Raw genomic sequence first — 25,355 nt, forward strand, 5'->3', positions numbered from 1 at the left:
CCTGAAGACAGAGTTGGAGAACATAAACTGAATGGTTCAAGGCTTGGCTCAAATTCTAAGTGTGGGGTTTGAGCAAGAAACTCCCAGAGCCTGCAGTGACTTTCCAGAGAGCGCCAAAGCCTCGGTCTCACAGCTGTTCTTGGGGCTCTGGAGGGGCTTGGAGCAGGTCAGAGTCCTGGGAGAGGGCTGGGGACATCTGAGGAATCCTTGTGCCCCGGGCCCTGTGTGATCCAGGAGACTGCTGAAGCCTGGCTGCTCAGCTCTTCTCCTTCGGATTTTCTGGACGCTGGTACAGCCTGATGATGCCTTCATCGTGCAGCCGCTTCCAGACGGTTCTCTCTAGCTTGAAGTCATGGTTTATGTAAAAGACGAGCCGTTTCCACACTGTATCATAGTAGTGGTCAGAGAAGCGCTCATGGCCCTGGGTGATGAAGCCATAGGCACTCACCTGCATGGAGATTGGAGGAGGAGCTGGGCTGCACTGGCTGTCCTGGGCCTTACCTCACGGGACCTTTATCCTTTAACCTGGTTCTGTGCCCTAGGGATGGGTCTGGATGCAGGATCCTTGGGTGCGCATGCGTGCGCATGCCCACTCCCCATCCCCCTTCCCATCAGAGATTTGCGGCCACCCCCTGAGACAGGCTCTGAGACCTTACCTTGTCACAGAGATGAAGGGCGGTAAGCAGTAGGAGGGCACCGGTGGTGGGCCGGTATATTCTCCAGTGAGCAGTGTCCAGGGTCTTCGACCTCAGAAACCTGTTCACAATACCCAGGTCCCCAACCGTCAGGAGACTGCTAGGATGAGAGGGCCCCCGCCCCTCCCCTCCGTTCTTTCTGCTCTCACCTGTTCTTCATGTAACGGATGAAGTCTGGGTGCAGCAGCAAGTATCTGTCTAAGTCCAAGGCGTCCCGGAACACTTCCTGGGGCCTGTGCCTGTGTCGGGGATGGATCGATCACTCAGGACCCGTTCTCTTACCTGGCCGGCTGGGGGCCAGGTCAGGGTCATGGTGTGAGCCCTATCCCATCTCCAGGTGGCACACAGGCAGCCCCTCCTGTCTAAGGATTTCAAGTCAGCCACTCACTGTTCAGTCTGGCCTGCTCTTTGGGGGCAAGAGGGAAGCGGTACCTGAACCAGGAAAGTTTGGTTTTTGCCATGGTCTGATTCAAAAACATCGCTTCTAGCCACTCGTAGTCCCGGGTGCCCTCCAGGAAGTGGAGATATCGGACATCCTGGGGACAAGCACAGCAAGTGGTCCAGGAGGACAGTCTTGAGGACTGTGGCCAGGGGTGGGGGGGAGGTGTGGCCCACCTCGGATTCCAGACTGTACCCTGGCTGCCCCACGGCCTGAGAGGCTGAGCTCACTGCTCTTCCCTCATATGGACGGAGCTCTTGATGATCCAGACTCCACTCACACACAAGGTGTCCACACCTCTCCTCCGTGACTCCCTCATCCAGGGGCCATGCGGCCACGCCCATTCCTGTCTTCTCACCTTCCCCAGAGGCACATGCTGGAAACCTCGACCACGCAGTGTGAGGATCGACTGGACTATGGAGAAGGCAGTGAAGCCGTAGAAGGATGTCCGCGTCCCCACGTCCTGCTCATATCCTTTAGTAATAGCGCCGCTCAGTCTACACAGAAAAACAAAAGTGGATGATGTGAACTAATGCAGGAGAGAAAACTGGTGGTGCTTGAGAAAGGACGGAGCAGGGGAGGCAGAGTTGTGGACACACACCATTGTCACATAAGGACATGGGGACACTTGTCAGGTCTCCCATACTGACCCATATCTACAGGCAGAGGGCTGGAGATGGAGAACATACCGGAAAACATAGTCGTGGCTGTCTATCTCCTGGCCCACGTGGGAGTCGTTCAGGATGCCGCCATTGCCCACCACGGCACAGGTGATGCACCTGGAGCTCCCCGGGGGGAGGCCGGCCAGGAGCAGCTGCTGCTGGGGTACGGGTCGGAAGCGGGTCACCACCTCCTGTACCACTGCAACAGAGCAGGGCTCCATTCAGAGTCCTGGATGGGGCAGACCCCACGCAGGGAGCCGGCCACCCTCTGCCCTCAAGTGAGGACTCACGGGACTGATTGAGCTCCATGAAGCCAAAGGGCGGTGCAAAGTGCTCCAGGCGGTCCCACTCGCCCTGGGTGAAGTGTGCAGAGTCCAGGAAGAGAGTCAGGTTGGGCAGAAAGATATTCTGGAGCCACGGTGACTTGGAGGCCCTGATCTTCAGAGAGTCGGGACAGGTCTGTTTGTGGGAGCACATGTCAGGCCAGAGGCTGGCTGGGCACCATCAGCCAGAGGCTGGGCTGGGCATTTCAGCTTGAAAGCTCCTGCCCCTGCTCGGTCTTTCATTCTGGACCCCATGCCTGGCTGTCTAACTCTGCATGGCTGGCCCACCTTGGTCCCAGAAAACTCCTGAGCAGCTACAGCCTTGTAAATCTGAAGGCCACAGGTGGAATGACCACCGTACTGTGGGGACTATGATCTCACTCTCTGGATATCCACACAAACAGGTTTTCAACATCGCCCTCCAGGGCAGGCATGAGAGAGTTCAGGGAGGTGGTATGGGGTTGAGGGTTTGGAAATTGTCTTGAGCCTGGAGGAGAGTGGAGGTTCTTGAGAGGGCTTCCCAGGGATGCCAGTGTTCTGGGAGGGCAGCAGCTGGGCAGGAGGCTATCATCTTGTCTATCTGTCCCAGGACCATAGAATAAGGATGCGTGTGCCACACCCCAGAACTGTCTGCACTGTGTCCCCACAGATTGCTGATCTGCCCCAGCCTTCGTCCTTGGTCCCAAAGCAAACCCTTCCCACCCACGACTTTCTGAGTTGCCTCTCCCTCCTGATTTTGGCTGTCCTAGGAAGGAAGGATTCACGCATTGCAGTGTTGGCCGAGCACAGGGAGGCTCAAGGTAAATTGAAAGCTGGGCCTAGAGGAAGGTGCTGCTTGGGGTGGGGATGGGGGTGGGGTGTGGGAGAAGAGGGAGTGAGGAGGTCCCAACTCACCGTCTGCAGGCCCCCCACATCCAAGCGGTAGTCTTCCTCAAAATCCCAGTGAGGCTCAGACTTGAAGTTGGATGCCTTCAGCTTTTGCCTTCTTTGTGTGGTGTGGTGAGGGAAAGAGGAGGGGGAGGGCTTGACCTGGGCCACCTTCTCCTTGGCTGGAACAGCTCCTCTGCTGGTCGCTTTCTTTCTCAGCCTTGTTAACAGTGTTGCTGTGGCTGCCAATTTTCTTCCCCAACTTTCTGGAACAAGTGTCTTTGCCACAGGCCCCGCCTTTCTCTTCTTCTCCCCATCTCCTCTGGCTTCCTCACTGTTCTGACTCTGCTGGCCCCGCTCCTCTGTCCTGACAGCAGTCTTGTTCTTTATTTGAGCTCTCGGTGGCAGCTTCGTGATGGGTCTGTGGGGTGTGTACTTTTCTAGTGTCTCCTGAGATTTTTCTTCTTTGTTCTCCCTTATAAACTGATACCTGGACACAGATAACTCTTGATGAAGGTTGGATGCTATACAAACAGGCCAGAACCATCAGTAGGAGGCAGGGAGACAGCTCAGTGAGGAAGAGTGCTTACTGTGTGAGCATGAGCAGCGGAGTTTGAATCCACAGCACCCACGTTAAAACAGAAATACAGCAATAAATAGAGCCATGCTGGCACCTGTAACCCAGCCCTGTCTTCCTTTATCACTCTCCCCCTTATTAATTGAGGCAGAGTTTCTCACTGAACCTGATGCTCGCTATGCAGCTAGATTGGGGGGCTAACCCATCCCAGGAATCCTCTAGGTTACAGGCTGGTGCCTGTGGAACTTGGATTTGAACTCATGCTTATGTGGCAATCACTTTCCCATCTAATCAACTCCCCCACCCCTGTTTTTCTACTTTTATGTAGGTCTGTTGAAAGCATCTGTGATGGTTCGCATGAGAATGGCCCTCATAGGTTCTAATGTTTGTGGAACTGTTTGGGAAGGATGAGGAGGTGTGGCGTCGTTGGAAGAGGGGTGTCACTGGGGTGGCTTTGAAGTTTCAAGAGCCCAAGCCTGGCCTGGTCTCTCTCTCTCTGCCTGTACATCAATCAGTATGTAAAGCTCTCAGCACCACACCTGCCTGCCTGCTGCCTGTCACACACCCACCGCAATGATGAGGATGGACCAAGCCCCAATTAAATGTTTTCTTCTATTAGTTGCCTTGGTGAAGGTGTCTCTTCACAGCAATAGAACACTGACTAAGACAGCATCCTTCTGTTGTGTAGCTGGCATCAGTTGTTCTGTGAGTCCCTACATGATTTGTGCTTTTCTCCCTAGACTTCTAGACAATTATGTTATAGGGAGATTTGAGGGGATCCAGGAATGTGGGGAAAGATCCTATCTGGACCTAGTCTGGCCATGACCCAGGTAGAGTCCCACGTTTTCAGTCCCTGTTCACGTGTCCCTCTCATCACTGCTCCTGTTCATCTTGGGTATCTGTGTCTCAAGTCCTGTCTGCTCTACCACTCTCTCTTGTAGTGGCACCTTGCCTTGCCAGTGAACTGGTAGTAGTGGCCACACCCTTTGGGTGTGGTTTCAGGTGCAGAAGTGACCCATTAAGGTGGAGGAGGGGCTGGCAAGAGCTCTCTTGGTTTTCTGAGAGCATCAGGAGAGCAGAGACTGCATCTTCTGGAGCACAAAGACCACAGTGATTATTTTCTATCATCTGTGTAAGTCCTTCCCTAGAAACACCTATTTATCATTTATCTTGGGTCTGGTGAATTCATTTAAAACCCAGCCTTCCCTTTCTCAGCTATATGCAGGACACTTACTGAGGCAGGGTGAGGGAAAAAAAGAAAGAATGTGACATGGACAGACCCGCAGACCTGAAAGTCTGAGCGCCTGTCTGAACCTGAGCCTGTCATCCCATCTGTATGGTGGACCACTGCTTTTGTCATCTGAGCAAAGCCTGCTGGCATTACCGACTAACAGAGTGCAGGGTGTCAGGTTCAAACTGCAAACGTTGGGGCTGGCAAGAGGCTTGGTAGATGAAAGCAGTGACTATCAAGATTGGTGATCTGAGTTGGGTCCCCAAAACCCACAGGGTGGTGGGAGAGAACCAACTCCCCCAAGCAGTCCTTTGACCTCCACACACATGCAATTACCTGTGTGCCCCTTCTCTCCAAATAAAGAAGTAAAATGCCAAGGGGTGGTGGTGCACAACTTTATCCCAGAACCTGGAAGGCAGAGGGGCAGGTAGAGCCCTGTGAATTCCAGGCTAGCCTGGTCTACACAGTGAGTCCCATGATATACAAGGCTATGTAGAAAAGTCCTATCTCGAAATAAATAAAAGCTAGATAACTGGCTCAGCAGTTAAGAGCATGTGCTGCCCTCACAGAGAGCTGGGACTCAATTCTAGTGCTCCCATGGGGGTCACAACCACCTGTAACAGTTCTAGTGCTCCTATGGTGCTCACAACCACCTGTAACAGTTCCAGGGCATCTCATACCTTTCTCTGGCTTCCACAGGCACCAGGCCTACACATGGCACACATAGATACATACAAGCAAAACAATCATACACATAAAAAATTTAAAATAGTTGGGCAATGGTGTCACACGACTTTAATCCTAGCACTCAGAAGGCAGAGGCAGGTGGATCTCTGTAAGGTTAGTTCCAGGACAGCCTGGTGTACAGAGTGAGTTTCAGGACAGCTAGGACTGTTAAACAGAGAAAACCTGTCTCAATATATATATTTAACAGGTATTAGTTTGTTCCCTCTCACACTCATGTTGTTGTTTTTTTTATTTTTGACAGGGAATCAGGCAACCCTGGCTGGCTTCTAGCTCACCACAGAGCAGAGGAGAGTCCTCTATTACTCATTCTCCTGCCTCCATCTCTCAAGTGTTGGGATTACAGCCATGCCGCTAGGTCCAGCAAGGAAATGGACTTGAACAAAAGCATGTGATCTATGAGCAGTTAATTTACTTTTTTGTTTTGTTTTTGAGACAGGGTCTCTCCGTGTAGCTTTGGAGCCTGTCCTGGAACTGGCTCTTAGGCCAGGCTGGCCTCGAACTCATAGAGATCCACCTGCCTCTGCCTCCCGAGTGCTGGGATTAAGATTTGAATTCTCTACTTCACTCTCCCTGTGTCTTCTGTCCCATGCCATCTCTTGATTGAGCCTGAATCTGTGCCTGCCTGAAGGCTGCTTTGTGAATCTGCCTCTACTTTGAGTCCACCAGTGTGTCTGTCCCCGACTAAGGGCTTTGCTCTGTCTTTATGATCGGCAGGAAATCACCACACAGGGAAGGAACGGGTTACTCTACAGATATCTTCAGCAGCTTTACAAAGGATGCAGTCATTGGCTCCAACAGACCAACTTCACTGTGACAAATATCATTGTTTATCAAGCAATATCCAAATGATGTGTCCAACATTTTCTAAGATTGCTCCACCCTCTATCTTTATTGCATTCAGGAAATGATGGGCATGGATTGTTCTCTGGGTCAGAGACACCCAGGAGAACAGAGTTCAGGGTTATAGCGCTGCTCAGGTTGTAAAAGTTGGTCATATGGGAAATTGGAGGCACATAAGTGTTATACTGTTACATACCTGCTATATTGCTATCTAAAGTGTGGGGTAAACAGACTGAGTACACAGGAGAATAGACAGTCTTAAGTCTTATGTGATCACCACGTGTAAGATTAGCTCTGGCTGTGAGTTCCAGGGAAAGTTCCAGTCTCTCAGATATGAGACATTTTTGTAGTATTGTCACAGAGGATATAAGAAAGATGTCACTCACTTGCTGTTCACTAAGTGTCTGTTCTGTGCAGGGTACACTGAGACACATACCCACATACTGCAGATTTGAATGAGGCCAGATGTCAGGCCTGGGCAGTCAGGGATCTTCTCTGTCAGAGGCAGAAGACCAGGTGGATCCCCCAGCTCTGAAGAAATGCAGTCTGTGCTAATCTTTCCTCCTGGTCCTGCCTTCCCTCCAGAGGTGGGGGAGGGGCGGACAGCTTTTTGGTTACATTGTATCTCTTAATTTCCTAAACTAGGAAACTTGTTCTAATCTTCCCGGGAGGGCATTGTCCTGACCCTAAAACTGAACAAAGACTTAACTCTCTCTCTCTCTCTCTCTCTCTCTCTCTCTCTCTCTCTCTCTCTCTCTCTCTCTCTCTTTTGGTTTTGGATTTTCAAGACAGTTTCTCTATAGATTGGAGCCTCTCCTGGAACTCACTCTGTAGACAAGGATGGCCTCAAACTCACAGAGATCCTCCTGCCTCTGCCTCCTGAGTGCTGGGATTAAAGGCAACCCCATCACCACCCGGCTCCTTTTATTTTTAAATGTTGTTCTGTCTGTGTGTGGGTATCGTGCACAAGAATTCAGGCACACACAGAGCTCGCTGTGAGTGCTACACCCAGATCCTCTGCAAGACCAGAACTCAATCTTAACGGATGAGCCTCTCTAGCATGCATGCTTACACAGATACATACATGGGTATGTATTTACACACAAACACACACACGTTTTTTAAAAACTAAGACATATTTCATGTGCCCCAGGCTGGCCTCTAAATCACTGTGTATCCAAGGATGACTCTAAACTTCTGATCATGCTGCCTCCACCTCCTAATGCTGGGAATACATGGACCTCTTTGTCCAGTTTGTGCAGTGCTGGGGATCAAACTCCTGGCCTCAGGCCTGTTGGGCAGAGCTACCTACTGAGCCACACGCCCAGCCGAGGGAGCAGGCCTTCTACATTAAACACAGCATACAGCACGGACAGACAGCTGTATGAGGAGATAAAGAGCCCCTCTTTGGAATCTGTCTAGAGGCAAGGGTGGTGCAGTGACTCTGCAGGTCGTTCTGTTTTGTAGGTGCTCTGGTTACTTGGTGACTTGTTTATATTTTATAGGAAGTCGAAGCAATGACCCAGGTAGTTGCAACATTTTGTAATCTAGTTTCATTTAATGATCTAGAGTAAATTTGCTTATAATGAGTAGGTGTGCCTATGTGGGTATATTTACAGGTGTTCCCTCATTCTCAAGCACAGAGTTCAGGAGCTGCTTGCTCTGTGTGTTCAGTTCCAAGGCCCCGACCTTGTACATGGACCTGGTCCGGTTGAGAAGAGCACTTTTCTAAAAAACTCTTACTCAAAAGGACAGCGTGAACACTCGCAAGACAATCCCCAGGCAAAAAGCAATTTGATTACATAATTCTGATGCTCCTGGGAGATAAAGATGTAAGATATTGCACTCCAAGATAGAAATATTAGGATGGGGGAAGGGGATGGCTCAGTGGGAACATGCTTGCTGCTTAAGCATAAAGACCCAAGTTCAACGCTCAGCATGTCCACAGAGCTTGCTGTCCTGAGGGGCAGAGACTAGAGCATTTCTGGTAGCCCTGGGCCCTCATTGCTTAACCAAGGGCTTTCTTCCTTGGGACACACACACTGAGTGGTCTTATATAGGAAGTGCTCACAGGCCATCCAGTGAGCCAGCTGGTGAGTTGTAGGTTCAGGAGAGACCCTATCTCAAAAAATCAAGTGCGAGTGATGGAGAAGATGGCTGATGTCCTCTGGTCCCTACACGAGGCCCTGCCCTGAAGATGGACTTGGGAATCACCGGACCTTTGTCTCCTTTCCCAAGGTGACCACACTAAGTGAATCTTTCTGCTTTTCACTATTACTTTATTTTAAGTTTTTGTTTGTTTGTTTTCAAGACAAGGTCTCACTATGTTGCTTAGATGTCCTGGAACTCACAGTGTGGCCCTGTCTGCCTTGAACTCAGATTTGCCAGCATCTGCCTCCCAAACGCTGGGACTAAAGGTGTGTGCCACCATGCTCTCTTTACTATTGCTCCTTTTTTTTAATTTGTCTATTGAAGACAAGTAGTGGTGACTTGTTAGGCCTGCCAGGACCCAGGCTCTGACCCTAACTCCAGTAACATTGTCTCCTACCCATGGCTAATTCCAGCTTGTTTTACTGGTTGATCTTGAATCTGAGAAAACTCTTGGTAAGTGGACACTGGTGCACACTGGGTAGAGAAAGCCCTACAGAGCCTGGCTCAGCCGTGCCCTGCCTGCTTCCGCCTTGCCCTGACCAGTCACAACCTTTTGAAGCCCCATTTCTTCAGCATTCTTAACACCTGCCTTGCCCATTCCAGCCCTCAGCTCCTAGGGAGGAGCTAAGTCAGGATGAGCAGGAGATCCAGGCCAGCCTGGGCTACACAGTGAGTTCCAGGTCATCCTGGACATGTTCAGATCCTGTTTTGTAAACAACCAACCTATTGAGGCCAGCCTACCTTAAACTACTAATTGGGGCTGACAAGCTGGTATAAGCTCTTACCACCAAGTCTGACAACCTGAGTTTGATTCCTGAGCCCCACGTGAGAACCACGTCCTGAAACTTGTCCCCTGACGGCCCTGTGTGTACTACAGCACACGTGAACACACACAAAGTTTTTTTAAAAAGCCTCATGACACTATCACAAGGACTTTACAAGGCAGTCAACAAAAGGCATTCAGTTAATTAACTTGTCTTTTGGTTGTGAGGCAGAACGCGTGTGTGCGGACGAGCACATGCGTGTATGTGTGTGGAGGTCGAGGCTGACATAGCGCTCCTTCCTCAGTTGCTCTCCACCTTACATATCTGCCTTCCCTCACCTCGACCCGCCCTTACTAACCCAGCTTCCAGCTCGCTTGCTCTGGGGACCCCAGCCTCCAGTGTGCTGAGGTTACAGGTGGGCTCTAAGGGCCTGAGAAGAACCTGAGGGGAATGGTTACATGCTGATCCAAGGAAGACAGGACCACAGGCAGGGTCAGAAGATCTCCCTAGCTAGGTGGGTCTGTAGAAGCCCCAAAACAGGGAAAACGGTGGTCTCCATAGCAGCCCAACTAATGGCTTAAAATTGGCTACCTGGGGCTGGAGAGATGGCTCAGCAGTTAAGAGCACTGACTGTTCTTCCAGAGGTCCTGAGTTCGATTCCCGAAACCACATGGTGGCTCACAACCACCTTTAATGAGATCTGGTGCCCTCTGCTGGTCTGCAGGCAGAAGACCGTATACATAAGAAATCAACAAAATCTTTTTAAAAATTTTTTAAAAATTGGCTACCTGTTGGGTCTGTAGAAATAGCTCAGTGGTTAAGAGCTCTGGCTGCTCTTCAGAGGACTTGGGTTTGATTTCCAGCACCTCCATGACAGCTCACAACTGTCTGTAACTCCAGTTCCAGAGGATCTGACTGACACTCTCACATAGACATACATGCAGGCAAAACACCAATGCACATAAAATAAAGATGAATAAATTATTAAAGTCGGCTGCTTGTTCCTGTGACAGGGCACCACACCAGCTCTCCTGGAGCCCTTGATGGCTTCCTGGGAACGCCATCAAGGAACAAAGAAGTGTGGCCTTCTAGGATTGAATTCTGCAGTTTGCTGAAGCAGCGGTTTGAGCCCTGAAAGCAGAGGGTCAGGGAAAATCTGCCTGTTTCTTGGCTGGAGAGATGGCTCAGCAGTTCAGATGACATACTGCTCTCCCAGAAGGCCCATTGGATTGTTCCCAGCACCCCTTTAGGTGGCTCACACCCACTTCAGTTTAGGGATCCCACTCCTCAGTGGACGCCTTCATTCATGTGCACAGACACACGCCATCATGCACATAGTTAGAAATAATACAAATACACATTCTGGAAAATAGATATATTTCTTTTGGTTTTAATTTTTAGTTTATTTGATGTGTGCGGGTGTTTTTCCTGCATGTATGTGCACCATGTGTGTGCCTGGAATCTGGGAAAGCCACAAGAGGCCATTGGCTTCTCTAGAAATCCGTGGGATTACAGGCGGTTGTGAGCCACTATGTGGGTGCTGGGAATTGAACCTGGGTCCTCTGAAAGTGCAGCCAGTGCTCTTAACTGCTAAGCCATTTCTCCAGCTCCATGAACATGCCTTATACTCAAACGGAATAAAATTAAAAATTCACATAGATCTTAGGTTCAGGTTCACTCGGCCTCCCATTAGTCTCATGTTCCTGAGTGGACACTGACTTGCTGCATTCTTAGATTGCAATGTGCCCCTTGCTGAAGTGGCCTCTGGACATGACAGGAGCCCTGTTGTCTCCATGATGCTCTGGCACTCCCCATACTTGCTGGAACCTTCCCACTCTCTTCTGTAACAACCGTCCAGCTTGCTTCAGCACTAACAACAGCACCACACAAACACTCACACTTTCAGATTCATGTCTTGCTGCCTTCTGCTGGACTGTTGATCTCTTGAGAGCTCAGCGGAAAGGGGTGGAGTAAGAATGGCACCCAGGGCCAAAATCCCTTCTTTGCAGCCCCGGGTGGGGAAAGACCAGCCTTGACCTTTGGGGATCTCATATTAATCTTCTTTGAAAAGATGAACAGACAAAAATCATAGAGAGTTGTAAAGATCAAAGCCACACAGAGACGGTCCCTGGGGTGTGGCTGATGGAATGGCTCCAGTTCTGAATCAATGTGTGGTCAGAGAGGGCATTGCCACCATCACATTGACCCCCAAAAAGCCAGGTAAAACTTCCATGGCTTTCTTTCATCATTTTAAACTGTACTAAACTATTGTTGTGTGTGTTTGTGCCTGTGCACATGTGTGTTAGTGCCTGTGCACATGTGTGTTAGTGCCTGTGCACATGTGTGTTGGTGCCTGTGCACGTGGACACCTGAGGTCAGCCTCTGTGTCTTCCTTAGACACTTGTACTTTCCCATTAGAGACAGAGTCTCTCATTGGCTGCGAGCTTGATGAGTAGGCTTGGATGGCTGACTGGCCATTGACCCCCCAGGGATCCACCTGTCTCCACCTCCCCAGCACTGGGTTCCCCAGTGTCTAACACTAAGCCTGGATTTTCCGTGATGCTGGGAATCAACTCAGATGCTCACATCGTGAACCAGCAAGTCACTGACTGAGCCATCCCCCCAATCCCTTCCATCTTTTTCTTGATTTGAGTCAGGGCTCTGTGTGGTGATAGCTGACTCGCCCAAGAGTCTCCCGCTGCAGCCTCCCCCGTGCTGGGGTCCCAGGCGTGCTTCTCTGCACTTGCCTGTTGCTGGCTGTCTTTTACTGATTTTGCTGCTTCCATCCATTGGCTGCTACAGCAGCATTGTGGCCCCTCCAAGCTGTAAGACTTGGGGTCACCTTTGCACCACCCCCATGTTTGCACTTCCTCCCCTTACCCCTTTAAAGCATATCTTGAAATTCACTTCTTTCTTGTCCAGGACCCTCCTTGGCTTCAGTGGCTGACGCCTCCTTCCTACATTTATTGCCAGAATTAACTACTTAGCCAATCCCTTTGCCCCACTGCACTGATTATCACCCTAGATGGCTGCAAAAATCCTGCTCTCATGAGGCAGCCTTTCTGCTCCAAACATCCTTGGCCACCGTCCTCTGCCCCCCCTTCTCCAGGGGCCCCCTGCTTCCCAGGCAAGCCCCCCATACTGGGGATGCTACTCCCCATTCCGAGAGGCTGATGGGTTGTTCTAGGTTAGCCCCATTCTCTGTGTACTCCTCCCTGCCTGCAGGCCGATGACTGGTCACTCTACCAAACTGCATTCTGTCTTTGAGGCTTCAACAGAGGCCGTCTAGACTCATTCGGGGACCTCTCTCCCTGGCAACCGTTCCCTCTGTCAATCATTTGAAATAACTAATTATAGTTAGTTTATTGAACACGTTTCACGTCACAGTCCCTTCAGCTGATTTTAAAACTCATTCTAGTTTTGAGCGGTAGTACATGCCCATACTCACAGCACTTGGGAGGCTGAGGCAGCAGGATGAGTGGTTTGAGGCTAGCTTGTGTTAAATAGTGAGACACTGTGTGTCTGTCTGTGCTTGATGTAGCTACCTATCTAACCTGTCTATCTGTGTATCTATGGCCTATCATCTACCTACCTATGCATGCATGTTTGTACATGTGTGTGTATCTCTCTATGTATCCATCATCCATCTATCTATCTGTCTATCTATCTATCTATCTATCTATCTATCTATCTATCTATCCCCCCTTCCTTCTAGTTTCCGTCCTGGGAATCAAACCCAGGACCTCACAGACTCTAGGCATTTGCTCTACCAGTCAGTCACACCCTTTCCCCAGCCCTTTTCCCCTTTCAAAGCCTCTTTGAGTTGTATTCACAACCTGGCTTGGGACAGAGATGCCCTTGCTTGCCCTGAGGTTCAGTCAGCTTGTTGGCTGCCCAGCTCTTGCTGACATGGCCTCAACAGTCAATGTCTGAGGTTTCCCTGGGATGGCGCCTGTGCTGTGAGGCCCCCTCAGAGGGTCTTTCCCAGGCTCCTGCCTCCCATAGCTCCCAGCAACATCATTGTCCACAGACATTTTTCTGGGAATGAGTGTTCCACTCCTTGACCCCTGACACAGGAAGTGCTAAGCTCCTGCTCCACGGCTGTCAGGGCCATGGAGACCCGGGACAGGATAGAGTAGTTCCGTGGTCTTCCCACGTGTTACACAGTGCACAACTGCACTGACATTCGGCCTTCAGAAGTCTCTAGACCAGAAATGGGACCAGTCTATTTACCATACCCACTTGGGAGCCTGTGGCATTGGCTGGGTACTGGGGCCTGGAGTGGTTCTCCTGCAGCCCATCCTACTAGAAGCTTCTCTGAAGTAGCCTTGGAGTCCTCCCACCCCCTCAACCTCCCTGTGTTCTTCTAGGGATGACCTTTGATACCGAGAGCTGTTGTCATCGACAAAATGCATACTTGAGAACTGAGCAATCAAGTGACATAAATAAATAATAAATAAATAGCCATGGAGCTCTGGGCATAGATGTACAGGTGTCTAAATCTGATACTTGGGAAGCAGAGACAGGCATATCTCTGTGAGTCTGAGGTCTCCCTAATCTACATAGCAAGTTAGACCAGGGCTATATAGAGAGACCTTGTCTCAAACAAACAAAGGTTCCAACAGACACAAAGACATCTTCATACCACAAGCAAAACTAAATATCTTCTAAATAAACTCTTGAAGTGAACAAAAGTATGGAGACATTTGCAGGAGACTTAGAAGATGTTTTGCATGGGGGGAGAGTGTTGGACTAGACTTTCCCCAAATCATGAACTCTCCTAATCACAACCTAATGACCACACAGGAAAGACAGACAAATCTTTTCCAGGTAAAAAGTGTCCTAAGCCAACATGGTGGATCACACCTGCAATCCCAGCTCTTGGGAGGAGAGAGGCAGGAGGATCAGAAGTTCAAAGTCACCCTCAGCTACATCACCTACAGGCATCAAGTTCAGGTTATGGGATGGAGATGCCTGGGTTTAAGCCCAGCTCTGTGACAGGCAGGGCAGCATAAAGTTGAGTGACTCCTAACCAGGAGTGAGAAACTGGAAGCGTGTAGGACAATGCCTGGTTCATATGTACACTGCAGAAGGGTCTGATATGGTAGTGTGAGCACTGTGCTTGCCCGGGTACTAAGGAGCAACAGAGTCGGGGACCCTCACTTCCTGGTTCATTTCTCTCCTGTAGCTCAGGCTGGCCTTGAACATGTTATGATGCTGAACTTGAATTCCTGATCCTTCTGTCCCTACCTCCCAAGTCCTAGGATTTGCCATCATCCTGGTTTGATCCAGGGAATCAGAGTGGGGCTTGTTCACGCCTGCCCAGCATGCCACCCCCTGAGCCTCATCCCCAGCCCATCGCCCAGTGTCTGTGTACTTTCCTCCTCTCTAGGAGAGAATGAATGTATTGTTTCTTTTCTGTCTGTCTGTCTGTCTGTCTGCCTGTCTGTCTGTCTCTCTCTCTTCCTCTTTTTTTTTTTTTTTTTTTTTTTTTTTTTCTAGACAGGGTTTGTCTGTGTAGGCCTGGCTGTCCCAGAACTCACTCTGGAGACCAGGCTGGCCTCAAACTCACAGAGATCCACCTGCCTCTACACCTCCCCAGTGCTGGGATTCAAGGCCTGAGCCACCACTGCCTGGCTTGAATGCATTGTTTTCAAATGTTGATTCTGGGAAGAGGGTCTCACAGCTAGAAACATGCTAAATATTTACAAGTTCTGGTGGAGGAGTGGCTTAGGGCTCAGATTTGAAGGTCCCCCTTCCTGCCCCCGCCCATGGGAGATCTTAAATTTTCCTGACTCACTTTTCAGGGTGAGAATACCCTTGAAACACAGGAAATCCACAGGCTAAGTCTTTGCTTCAGGTCAAGGAGAATGGCATGTGAGAGCAAGCCCTTCTTCAGCTGCCCTGTTACTCAGCAGCCCTCTGGGGCAACTTGCCTTGTGTCTGATCTCTACAGACTCAGTCCACGGGTTCCTAACTCCTGCCTGCCTTCTTGCACAAGCCTCCTGGTACCCCAGGCACCTTGGTCACCACCACCACCTCCATCTGCAACCTTCCTGAGTTCTGACACTGCCCTTCCTTCCAGGGGTACTTGGTTCGTAAAGACTCCTGACTCTAACACCCCAAGTGGACTTCAAGGTGGTTCAGAGTTCCCCAGGCCTCCCCACTGGGTAGTCTTTCTGGGAATCACAGGATCGGCTCCTTCTTACCTGGAAGGCTTTGTGCTAGGCTCCTTAATGAAGGAGGATACAATGAAGAACAGTGCCATTGAAGTCAAAACCAGGATACCTAGACTCCAGGGATGCAGTCGCCCAGGACAGGTCTTCATGGTGCTTGGCTGGTTCCTACAAGCACGTACGATGAGGGCAAGTCTCCTGATGTGGATGTCACATAGCCTCCTTGTACAGGTGTCGGGGCCAGGAGTGCTGGCCTTTCCTTCCATCCAGCCACTTGGGAGAGCAGAGGAGGGAAAGGAAGGGGTGGAGTCTGGCTTTGAGCTGGCATGGGTTGAAGGAAGAGAAACTCCTTCTGTTCAAACAAGTTTTTTTTTGTTTTTTTTTTTTCCTTTCTAGTCTCTGAAGCCAAATTCTGGAGAATTATATGAGACCACGTATCCGTCATAAACAGCCTCACTTTTATCTGGTCACTTCCTCTCCCAGCCTCATCCATAAAACAGAGAAGCAGTGGATGGCATCCACCACACTTGGGTGCTGCTGGCAAGGAACCGGTACACAGTCACCTTTGCATGTCCACTTTCTTAGCTTCTCTGAAATTGTGACTGGCACAGCACCAGCAAGTAGCATGTCTAGGACTTGCTGGCATCATGGAACCGTGGAAGGCTTCACAAATAGGAGCTAACATAGGGGCTAGGGAGAAGGCTCAGTGGTCAAAAGCACAGACTGCTCTTGCCCTGCACCCACTGGGCAGCCCCCAACCATCTGCAACTGCAGCTCCAGGGGATCTGCTGCCCCCTTCTGACCTCTATGGGCTCCTGCACAGCTGTGCACAGACATACTCTCAGGTGCAGGTTTTCAGAAAACAGAGAAGTATTGTCGATTTCTGTTTCCGGGATGCTGAACTGTGCAAGCACTCAACGTGCAAAGGCGGCTTGGAAGGTGGAGCTCTGAGTGTTTTCGGCCTTGGGTTCATTGCTCACATCTCCCTGCATCTGTTTCTGCCTCCAAGCCCTTGACCTTCACACACATCACGCACCAGTGAGTGCCTTCCCCACCCTCCTAGGGTCAAGAGAGATGCTAGCAGGCTCTTTAGAAGTTGTGGCTTGTAAGACAGCTAATGGGTTTAAATCCCACAATGCACACTGCACTTCCTGGCACCAGAACAGGGGAGCCCCTCCCTTTCAGGTAACTCTTGTATTCTGTTTCTGTCCTCTGTCTGTCTTTCCCTGTTTGACTCTGTAAGCACTTTCTGAATAGCCTCCTGTGGAGTCATCGCTCTTGGGCAGGGGTGATGGCCCTGTTGGGAAAGTGGTTGTTTTGCAGGGGTGAAGACCTAATTAGTCTGTTCAATCCTCAAAAGCCACATGAAAGGAAAAAAAAGGGTGGGGGAGCCAGGGGCTGGAAAGATGGCTCAGGCGATGTTCAACCCTAGTGGCCTGACTTTGATCCCCAGAATCCATGGAAAGGCAGAGAGAGAGAACCAACTCCATACAGTTGTCCTCTGACATGAGTGTCCCTCGTCCAATAATAATACTAAAATAAAAGGGAAACAAAAGAGCAGTGCATGAAAGCACAGGCTTCTAATTCCAGCAATGTGGAGTCAGGGACAGGCAGATCTCTGTGTCCACGGGACAATGTAGGCCGCTCTGTGGTGTGAACCCAAAGTGGGAGCAATATACCTGGCAAGTTAATGAGACCAAAACAGGAAAAGTAGACCTTGCAGGTTTAGCGTTCTGTTTGTAGTCTGTGTTAAGCCCTTGCAAGGTAAGGTTTCTATTTGTAATTGAGAAGTTCCCATTTGTCCTGTGTTAGATCCGAAACAACAACAAAAGAAAGAAAGAAAGGATAAAAGTAAGTTCTTGTTTGTCTTTGCAAGGTAAGGTTTCTGTTTGTAATGAATAAGTTCCGGTTTCTGAGATCTGGTGTAAACAGCTTGCAACACCCCCCCACACACACACACACTTGTTCCTTCCCTTTCATTGTATCTTTCCTAACAATGTGTAACAGCCGACTCTCTCGCCCCAGGGAGCAGGTATATCCCCTCTAGGAGGAACTTCAAGAAGATACCAGGGGCTGCTCTTTCAAATCCTGACCTGGGCTGCCAGTCCCAGGTGCACCCCAAAATACAGCTTCCTTTCGTTTGGCGACTGTGATTTATTTCATGGATTTTGTCTTTTCCCTTCACAGATCTCAGGTTTAACATTGGTACCTGCTGTGGAATAATAGTTCTGTGCACTGTGAATATGTATTACTCTCATTGGTTCGTAAAAAGCTGACAGCCTGGTAGCCAAGCAGGAAGTACAGGAGAGCCAGGCAGACCCAGAGGACTCTGGGAAGAGTAAAGGTGGAGTCAGGGGAGTCACCAGCCCGATGCAGAGGGAGCAGGAGAAAATGAAGTTGTCATGCTAATAAAGGTACCGCCATGGGGCAGAGCATAAATAAGGAATATGGGTTGACTTAACTGTAAGAGTTAGTTAGTAATACGCCTGAGCCATTGACTGAGCATCTACAATTAATATAAGCCCCTGAGTCAGTTATTTGGAAAGTTGCCGTTGGGTATTTGGGAACAGGTGGTCAGGACAGGAATATTCATTCCATCTACATATGGTGTCTAACACTCGGAAAGAATTTCCACATAAAGCCTGTCAAAGCTTTAAAAAAAAAAGCATACTAAACACACAAGAACAGGGTCAAGCTGGACTTTTTGGTGACCTCTTTCCCGCCAGTGGGCTGTTTGGTGGTGGCTAGCAAAGGCATGGCTCCATTAAGAGAGGCTTCCTGAGCGGGTGGGTGTTGGTGGTGCACGCCTTTAATCCCAGCACTCGGGAGGCAGAGGCAGGGGGATCTCTGTGAGTTCGAGGCCAGCCTGATCTCCAGAGCGAGTGCCAGGATAGGCTCCAAAGCTACACAGAGAAACCCTGTCTCGAAAAAAAAAAAAAAAAAAAAAAAAAAAAAAAAAAGAAAGAAAAAGAAAGGCTTCCTGACTCAGTGTTAGCAGGAAAAAAACAGCCACTCTTTTAAGAGGCCCCACTACCAAACACTTAAATGGGGTATCAGCAGTGGTTGGCTCACTACTCAGTGGCAGTGTGGGCCCCAAAACTCTTCAGAGTTGGGGCAGTATATGTGACTCCCACTGGTACCTCCGCCTGGAGCTTGGCATTCAGAAACAAGGAGTGGGGTATAGTCAGCCACCAAAGCCACCCCTTTGGCCCCTAATCAATATGCTTAGCAGATTAAAGACTTGTGTGGTCAGGATAAGACAGAGAAATATAGTAAAGGCAAAGTCACATAAAACAAAACAAAACAAAACAAAAACATGGGGCAGTGGTGGCACACGCCTTTAATCCCAGCACTCGGGATCTCTGTGAGTTTGAGACCAGCCTGGTCTACAAGAACTAGTTCCAGGACAGTCTCCAAAGCCACTGAGAAACCCTGCCTCGAAAAAAAACCAAACCAAACCAAAACAATAACAACAACAAAAAAACAAAAACCCACCTCTAAACAGTTTACAGTGTGTTTAAAAATATACATAGGCTTGGGAGAGAAAAGGAAAGGATAGAGAAACTCCATTAAAAAATAGAGTAATGAAAAATATAATGAACCACAAAAAGATGGGAAACACACAGAGTCTGAATGCTGTATGTTGTGTTGTCTTTAATTTTGTTTGGTTTGGTTTGGTTTGGTTTTTTCGAGGCAGGGTTTCTCTGTGTAGCTTTGGTGCCTGTCCTGGCACTCGCTCTAGAGACCAGGCTGGTCTTGAGCTCACAGAGATCCACCTGTCTCTGCCTCCCAAGTGCTGGGATTAAAGGCGTGCGCCACCAATGCCCGGCTGTTGTGTTGTCTTTGTGTTTTTTTTTTTTTTTTTCCTTTGGCTGCTAAGAGACACTGGATTATGAAAGCTGCTAGATTAAACCAACCTAAGTATTCTAAATATATCTTGACTTCAAAATGGAAGTCAGAGATGTGTCTCTTTTGGGAGAGGCTATGCTTTTATTTCTACAGAAAATGAGAAACTGTGGATTCATTCCAGTTAAAGAAAATCAGGTTTGATCAAGGACGACACCCTGAAATTCTGACTATGGACATTAAGAAATAAGCCTAGAAGAACTTCAAGACACACCATGGGTATTTTACCTGCTCAAACACATTAAGAAAATACTGTCTTTCAACGGGCAGTGGTGGCGCACACCTTTAATTCCAGCACTCGGGAGGTAGAGACATGTGGATCTCTGTGAGCTCAAGACCAGTCTGGTCTACAAGAGCTAGTTCCAGGACAGCCTCCAAAGCCACAGAGAAACCCTGCCTTGAAAAACAAACAAACAAACAACCCCCCCCAAACCAAATACCGTCTTTGGCTGGCTTGTAAACAAAGCGCCATTTATACTTGTATTGAATGTTACCTTTAAAAGTTTGTGTTTTCAGAGCAAGGGGACCAGACTCCAATGATAATGGGTAGCCCAGGTGATCCAACATCTCAAAATGCCTGTTACAGTCTCCTCAGAATTCTGCATCCAGAACAGTTTTAAGGCTGCTGGCTGAGCAGATCCAGCCTCACAGAATACTCCAGTCAGGACTTGACCATAATCCTGAATTTTCTCAGGGTCCCCCAAAGATTACCTTTGTGTGATAAATGTTAAGTTTCCAACCATGACAAACCCCTGACTGCCAGGCTCTCCCAGCAATCCTCAGCCCTACCTGCTCCAGGGTATGCCTGGCCTACCTGGCCCCTACCCTGAACTTCCCAGCCCAGGGAAATGGGCTCCATATACAATGCAGCCATTTTGGTTTCCCACCCCTTTGTACCTGTGGCCTCCTGGCTGCTGCCCCTGGTTCTTCCCTCTCCCCTCTCCCTTCTTGAGGGTGGAGTTTCTGTCCTGCTTGGTCCGCAGCCATTTAGTCCCAAATAAGTACACTGAGGCCTCTACTAATTATAAACTGTTTGGCCAATGGCTCTGGCTTCTTATTGTCTGGCTCTCTCTTAATTATTAACCATTTCTATTAAACTGTGTTTTGCCATGAGGCAGTGTTACTCCTTCAGTGGCTACACGCCGTGACTCACTCTCTCTGCCTTCCCTCGTCCCAGAATTCTCCTAGTCTGGTAGCCCCACCAATGCTTCCTGCCTGGCTACTGGCCAACCAGCATTTATTCATCAACCAAGAAGAGAAACATTTGTTCACCGCACACAGGACATCCCCCATGCCCTTTTTCTCTCCCTCTCCCCACATGGCACAGCTCAGACCGCTCATGTCCACCCTGGACTCTCCCAGACTCTCCCCTGGCTATGCTCCCCCTCATACCTACAATAAAACTTTCCCCTCCACCTCATGTAGAAGCAGTCACGTTCACTCCTTTTTATTTCCTTTCATTCAATAAACTCTTTTTTTTTTTCCTTCTGAGACACCATCTCGTGCATCCAAATCTAGATTTCACTTCAGTAAGTGACTGAGGCTTGCCTCTCTCTCTCCCTCCCTCTGCTTCCCAAATGCCAGCATTAAATTGCCTGTCACCAGGCCTGGCTACCTGAAGGTCTGCATGCTGGCGGGAAGGAACAATGGACAGAATGGACAACGCTCTGAAAGCAAGCTCTCTGGAGCTGGTGGAGTGGCGGTCCTCCTCCTGCTCCTTTGTTTCAGCCGGGCTCCTGTAAGGGAAGACTCATCTGTGAGAGGAGAGCAGACATCTAGCATGCAGACAGCTCATGTGTGTGGGGGTAACCAGAGAAAACAGTAAATCTCAGGCTCAGGAGGCTGCTCCTGTAGCATTTCTAGTGAGACCATGGGAAGTGGCTAAAGGTGAGTTAGTCATGAAAGTCACCGGGAAAGACCCAAGCAAACGGGGTGCTGTGCAAGTTCATGTTACATTGCCCTCTCCTCTGTGAAGCCCTCCTGAGATTTAATCACCCTTCTCTTCCTGGCATAAAAGATCGCCTCCATCCTGATTCCCAAAATAAACAGCTCAGAGTGATCTTTATGCCAAGGAGGTTTTAGAGAGTGGAATATTCCAGTCTCCTACAGAGGGGGTATGTTCAGTGGCATTGTTGCTAATTTTTGCTTCTCCCCTTCTCTCTCTCTCTCTCTCTCTCTCTCTCTCTCTCTCTCTCTCTCTTTGAGACACGGTTTCTCTGTGTAACCCTGGCTGTCCTGGCACTCACTCTGTAGACCAGGCTGGCCTCGAACTCACAGAGATCCTCCTGCCTCTGCCTTCTGAGTGCTGGGATTAAAGGCGTGCACCACCAACACCCAACTTCCCTGCTCTTCTTTTCTGCAGGCTTGATATCAAGTCCAGGACTTGAGCACACTAGGCAGGACTCTGCCACAGAGCACCACCCCAGCCACGCCTATTCTCCCTGATTCTGTTCTGCAGGAGATGCACTCCTGACTGCCTTAACACACCATGAGATAACACTTTCTGAAATGCATGGCTTGCTCTCTTGAGGTTTGACCCGGTGAATTTTCAGCATGCTTACATGGTGTATAGCCATCTACACTTAAAACCCTTCCTCATCTTCAGAAGGAACATTGTACAGCGTTGCTTGACTTGGAATGGGGCCATAGACCAATAGATAAACAGGTTGCAGGTTGAAAATACCAGGTCCAAATGTGTTTAAGGGGCTGGGGTGGGACTTGGGTGGTGAAGTGCTTAGTGAACACACACCCAGCGTAAACAGAGGTTTCTCTGTCCCGACCCGTTCGGCAGATGCTTTTAAATAATCACTCAGAGACTTAATATTAATTACAAAATGCTTGGCTGAACAGCTCTGGCCTGTTACTAACTAGCTCCTACTTTTAAATTAACCCATTTTTATTAATCTATGTTTTGCCACGAGTCTAATAGTTTTACCTGTGCTCTCATACATTTGGTTCCTCTGGCAACTGGCTGCCAACTCCCCCAACTCGCCTTCTTTCTCCCTGTATTCAGTTTGGCTTTCCTGCCGAGCTTTACTCTGCCTTGCTATAGGCCAAAGCAGCTTCTTTGTTAACCTCTGAGAAGAATACATAGTCACACTGACCAGGAGAATTACCCCACAGCCACAAAGGCCTCCAGCCTCAGCACCAAATAAACTGAGTGTGGGAACCCACACCTGTAACCCAGCACAGGCAAGGAGGAAGCAGAATGATGGAAAGTGCTCCGTCTACAGAGTGAGTTTGAGGTGGCCAGCCTGGGCTACTAGATACCCATGAGACCCTGTTGCGACTGGAGGTTTTCTGTTCCACCTGTCAGTTCCCGCATCTGCTTATAAAATCGCACTCCACTCTAAAGCTTAATACTAAATATAATTGTTTGGCCAGTGGCTCGGGCATATTACTGACTAGCCCTCACCATTAAATTAACATATTTGTAGTATTTTATATTTTTCTACGATGTTCTTGGCTTGTTACCTCACGTCTTGCTTCCCTGGCGGCTACATGGAGTCTCCCTGACTCCGGTTTCTTTCTCTCCGTATCTTTGTTTGGATTTCCCGCCTAACTCTATTCTGCTTGGCCACTGGCCAAATCAGGTTGACAATTTTATTTGTCAACCAGTAAAAGTGACACATATTCGAAGCGTTCAGAAGGGCATCCCGCATCACCCTGCCTCAAACAATATTTAACCTACCATTTCTGTCGGATGCATTTACATTCCAATTAGCATAAAGCAGAGAGTTCTAAGCCCAACCATCAAAATCAGGGCCCATTTGTAGACACCTCCTCACAGCCAGCAGCTCCAGCTCCGAGGGATCTAAAGGGGAGGGCTGTCCTCCAAGTGTCAAGAGAACACCGTCTGTTGTACTTTTGAGCCTGTCTTAGTTTCTTTTCCTGTTTCTGTAATGGAACACCCCAACCAAAGCCATTTAAGTAAGGAAGGTTTCATTACCGCAGGGTCAAGATGACAGGACCTTGAAGCAACTGGTCACATGTGGGAGCCCACAAGTGACTCAGTTTCCATCTGGAGTCTATTCTGAGTTACAAGGCATTAGAGTTCAAGCTTGTTTGCTCCAGTCTCCCTGAGAACCGTGAGAAAGCTCTGACTAAACCCAGGGAAAAGAGCATATTATCTAACCAACAAGCTTCGGATGCCAGCTGTAGGCACACAGATAGATAATGCAGCTGCTAGCAGGACTCACGTGATAGACGGTGAACCTGGCTGCTCCTGGATTCAAGGACAGTGCAGGGAGCTGGTTAATTGACTGTGTTGCTCTTTGTTCTGCTTTGCCTCCAGTCTGAGAATAAGCAGGGTCTAAATTAAACTCGGGCTGTCCAGTGTGCTGAAAGACATGGACATGTTTCTGTCTTTGTTTCTTTTATCTGCCACTTCTCAATCCTCATGCCCCTGCTCAGGTAACCCAGATGAGTCGTTGGACTAGGCTCTGACAGTCACATTACCCCCACAGTCAAGAGCAGAGCTCGATGACTGGATCAATGCACAGCACTGACCAGCTTACTCTTCTTTTCATTCAGTCCTGAGCCCTACCTACATGTTGGGGGCCATGGCAAAAGTAACCTTGGACCTGTAAGAGACTTGGGCAGAAGCTGCCAGCATAAACACACTATCCTTAGAAGAATAGCTGCCTTCAATCCTTTCCTCCCTGGGCTCATAAAGTAGCTTATAGAAGGAAAGATACATTTCATGGTCAGGTTACCTAGCAACCCTTCCCCCTTTCTAACCCACTATCTAAACACCTGCACCCTATGTGTGACCTTGCTAACCTCCTGCACTCTCAAGGGCTCACACACAGGGACATTCCTCAGCCCGGTTATCAGGCAAGCAGCCTCAAACGACCTCTCCCTTCCTGCCAAGCTCCCCGCTTGGCACCCCTATATCAGGTCCTTGTGAAAAATAAAAATTTGCAGCTTGATCAGAAACCTGTCTTGCTGTCGTTCTTTGTTCCCCCGACCCTACCGTTCTAGCTTCTTTGGTGACCGCAGCACATTGGGGTGTGAGCTCTCGTGATTCCCCGCAGGTCGGGGAATAGTGCCACAAAATCGTGGCACCCACATTCAGGATGGGTCTTCACAACTCAGTCACTTCAGTGATGCAAATTTATTATACTCGCAAAAAGAAAGAAACGTAAAAAGAAAAAAGAAACACGCCATCCAAGGGAAAAGACAGAAAGATTCACTTATTTTATGTGTATGAATGTTTTGTTGCAGAACTGTCTGGGCACGGTGTGCATGATTGGTGCCCTTGAAGGATGGAAAAAGAATGTCTTCTGGAATTGGAGTTATGACCGGTTGTGAGCAATCATGTAGGTGCTGGGAGTCAAACTCTGGTCTTCTTTGAGAACAAGTGCTCTTAACTATTAAGCCATCTCTCCAACCCCATCAATAAAATCTTAAAAAATAAAATAAAATAAAATAAACAAGGCATAATGGTGCATGCCTTTAATCCTAGGACTTGGGAGGCAGAGGCAACTGGATCTCTATAAATTGAGGCCAGCCTGGTCTACAGAGTGAGTTCCAGGCCAGCCAGGGCTACACAGAGAAAACCTGTCTCAAAAAATCGATAAGTTTTTTTTTTTTTTTTTTTTATTTTTAGGTGCACCTAAACCCTGAGGAAATAAATAAATAAATACAAAATAAAAACAACAAAACCACAAGAGCTCAGCTTTTATTTGTGAGTTGATTCCATGTTTATTGAGAGAAGCATACAATGCTATAAATTGCTGTGTAAATATACAACAGGAAATATTCAGGGCCACTAAAGCCACACAGTAGGGGTGTCTAATGAACTCAGCCCAAGTACAAAAAGATACTCCATCTCATGTTCCCATCACGGCACCAAGGCCCCTGCAATAACATGGATCATCCATCCACAGCAGGCAGAGAATGAGAGTCAGTCAAGTCCTGGCCACATCTGACCCAGACGTCCTCCATTCCACCAGGGATAGAGGAGAAGAGCTGA

The 25,355-nt window shown here is 48.8% G+C and overlaps 1 protein-coding gene across 1 annotated transcript; it reads right to left on the minus strand.

Annotated features, from left to right (window-relative positions):
* Nucleotides 1–256: 256 nt before the first annotated feature.
* LOC113836687 (alpha-N-acetylgalactosaminide alpha-2,6-sialyltransferase 1-like) lies at nt 257–24,451 on the minus strand. The gene is made up of 11 exons (XM_035448175.1): nt 24,354–24,451; nt 20,994–21,114; nt 7,694–7,799; nt 3,014–3,510; nt 2,087–2,255; nt 1,824–1,995; nt 1,493–1,631; nt 1,128–1,231; nt 845–934; nt 657–756; nt 257–448 (listed from the first exon to the last, which is right to left on the minus strand). Exons 1-11 carry the CDS (start codon nt 24,449–24,451, stop codon nt 257–259), a joined length of 1,788 nt encoding a protein of 595 aa, XP_035304066.1.
* Between the last annotated feature and the right edge of the window lie 904 nt (nt 24,452–25,355).

Source organism: Cricetulus griseus, chromosome 7 (assembly GCF_003668045.3).
Source record: "Cricetulus griseus strain 17A/GY chromosome 7, alternate assembly CriGri-PICRH-1.0, whole genome shotgun sequence".
NCBI lineage: Eukaryota > Metazoa > Chordata > Mammalia > Rodentia > Cricetidae > Cricetulus > Cricetulus griseus.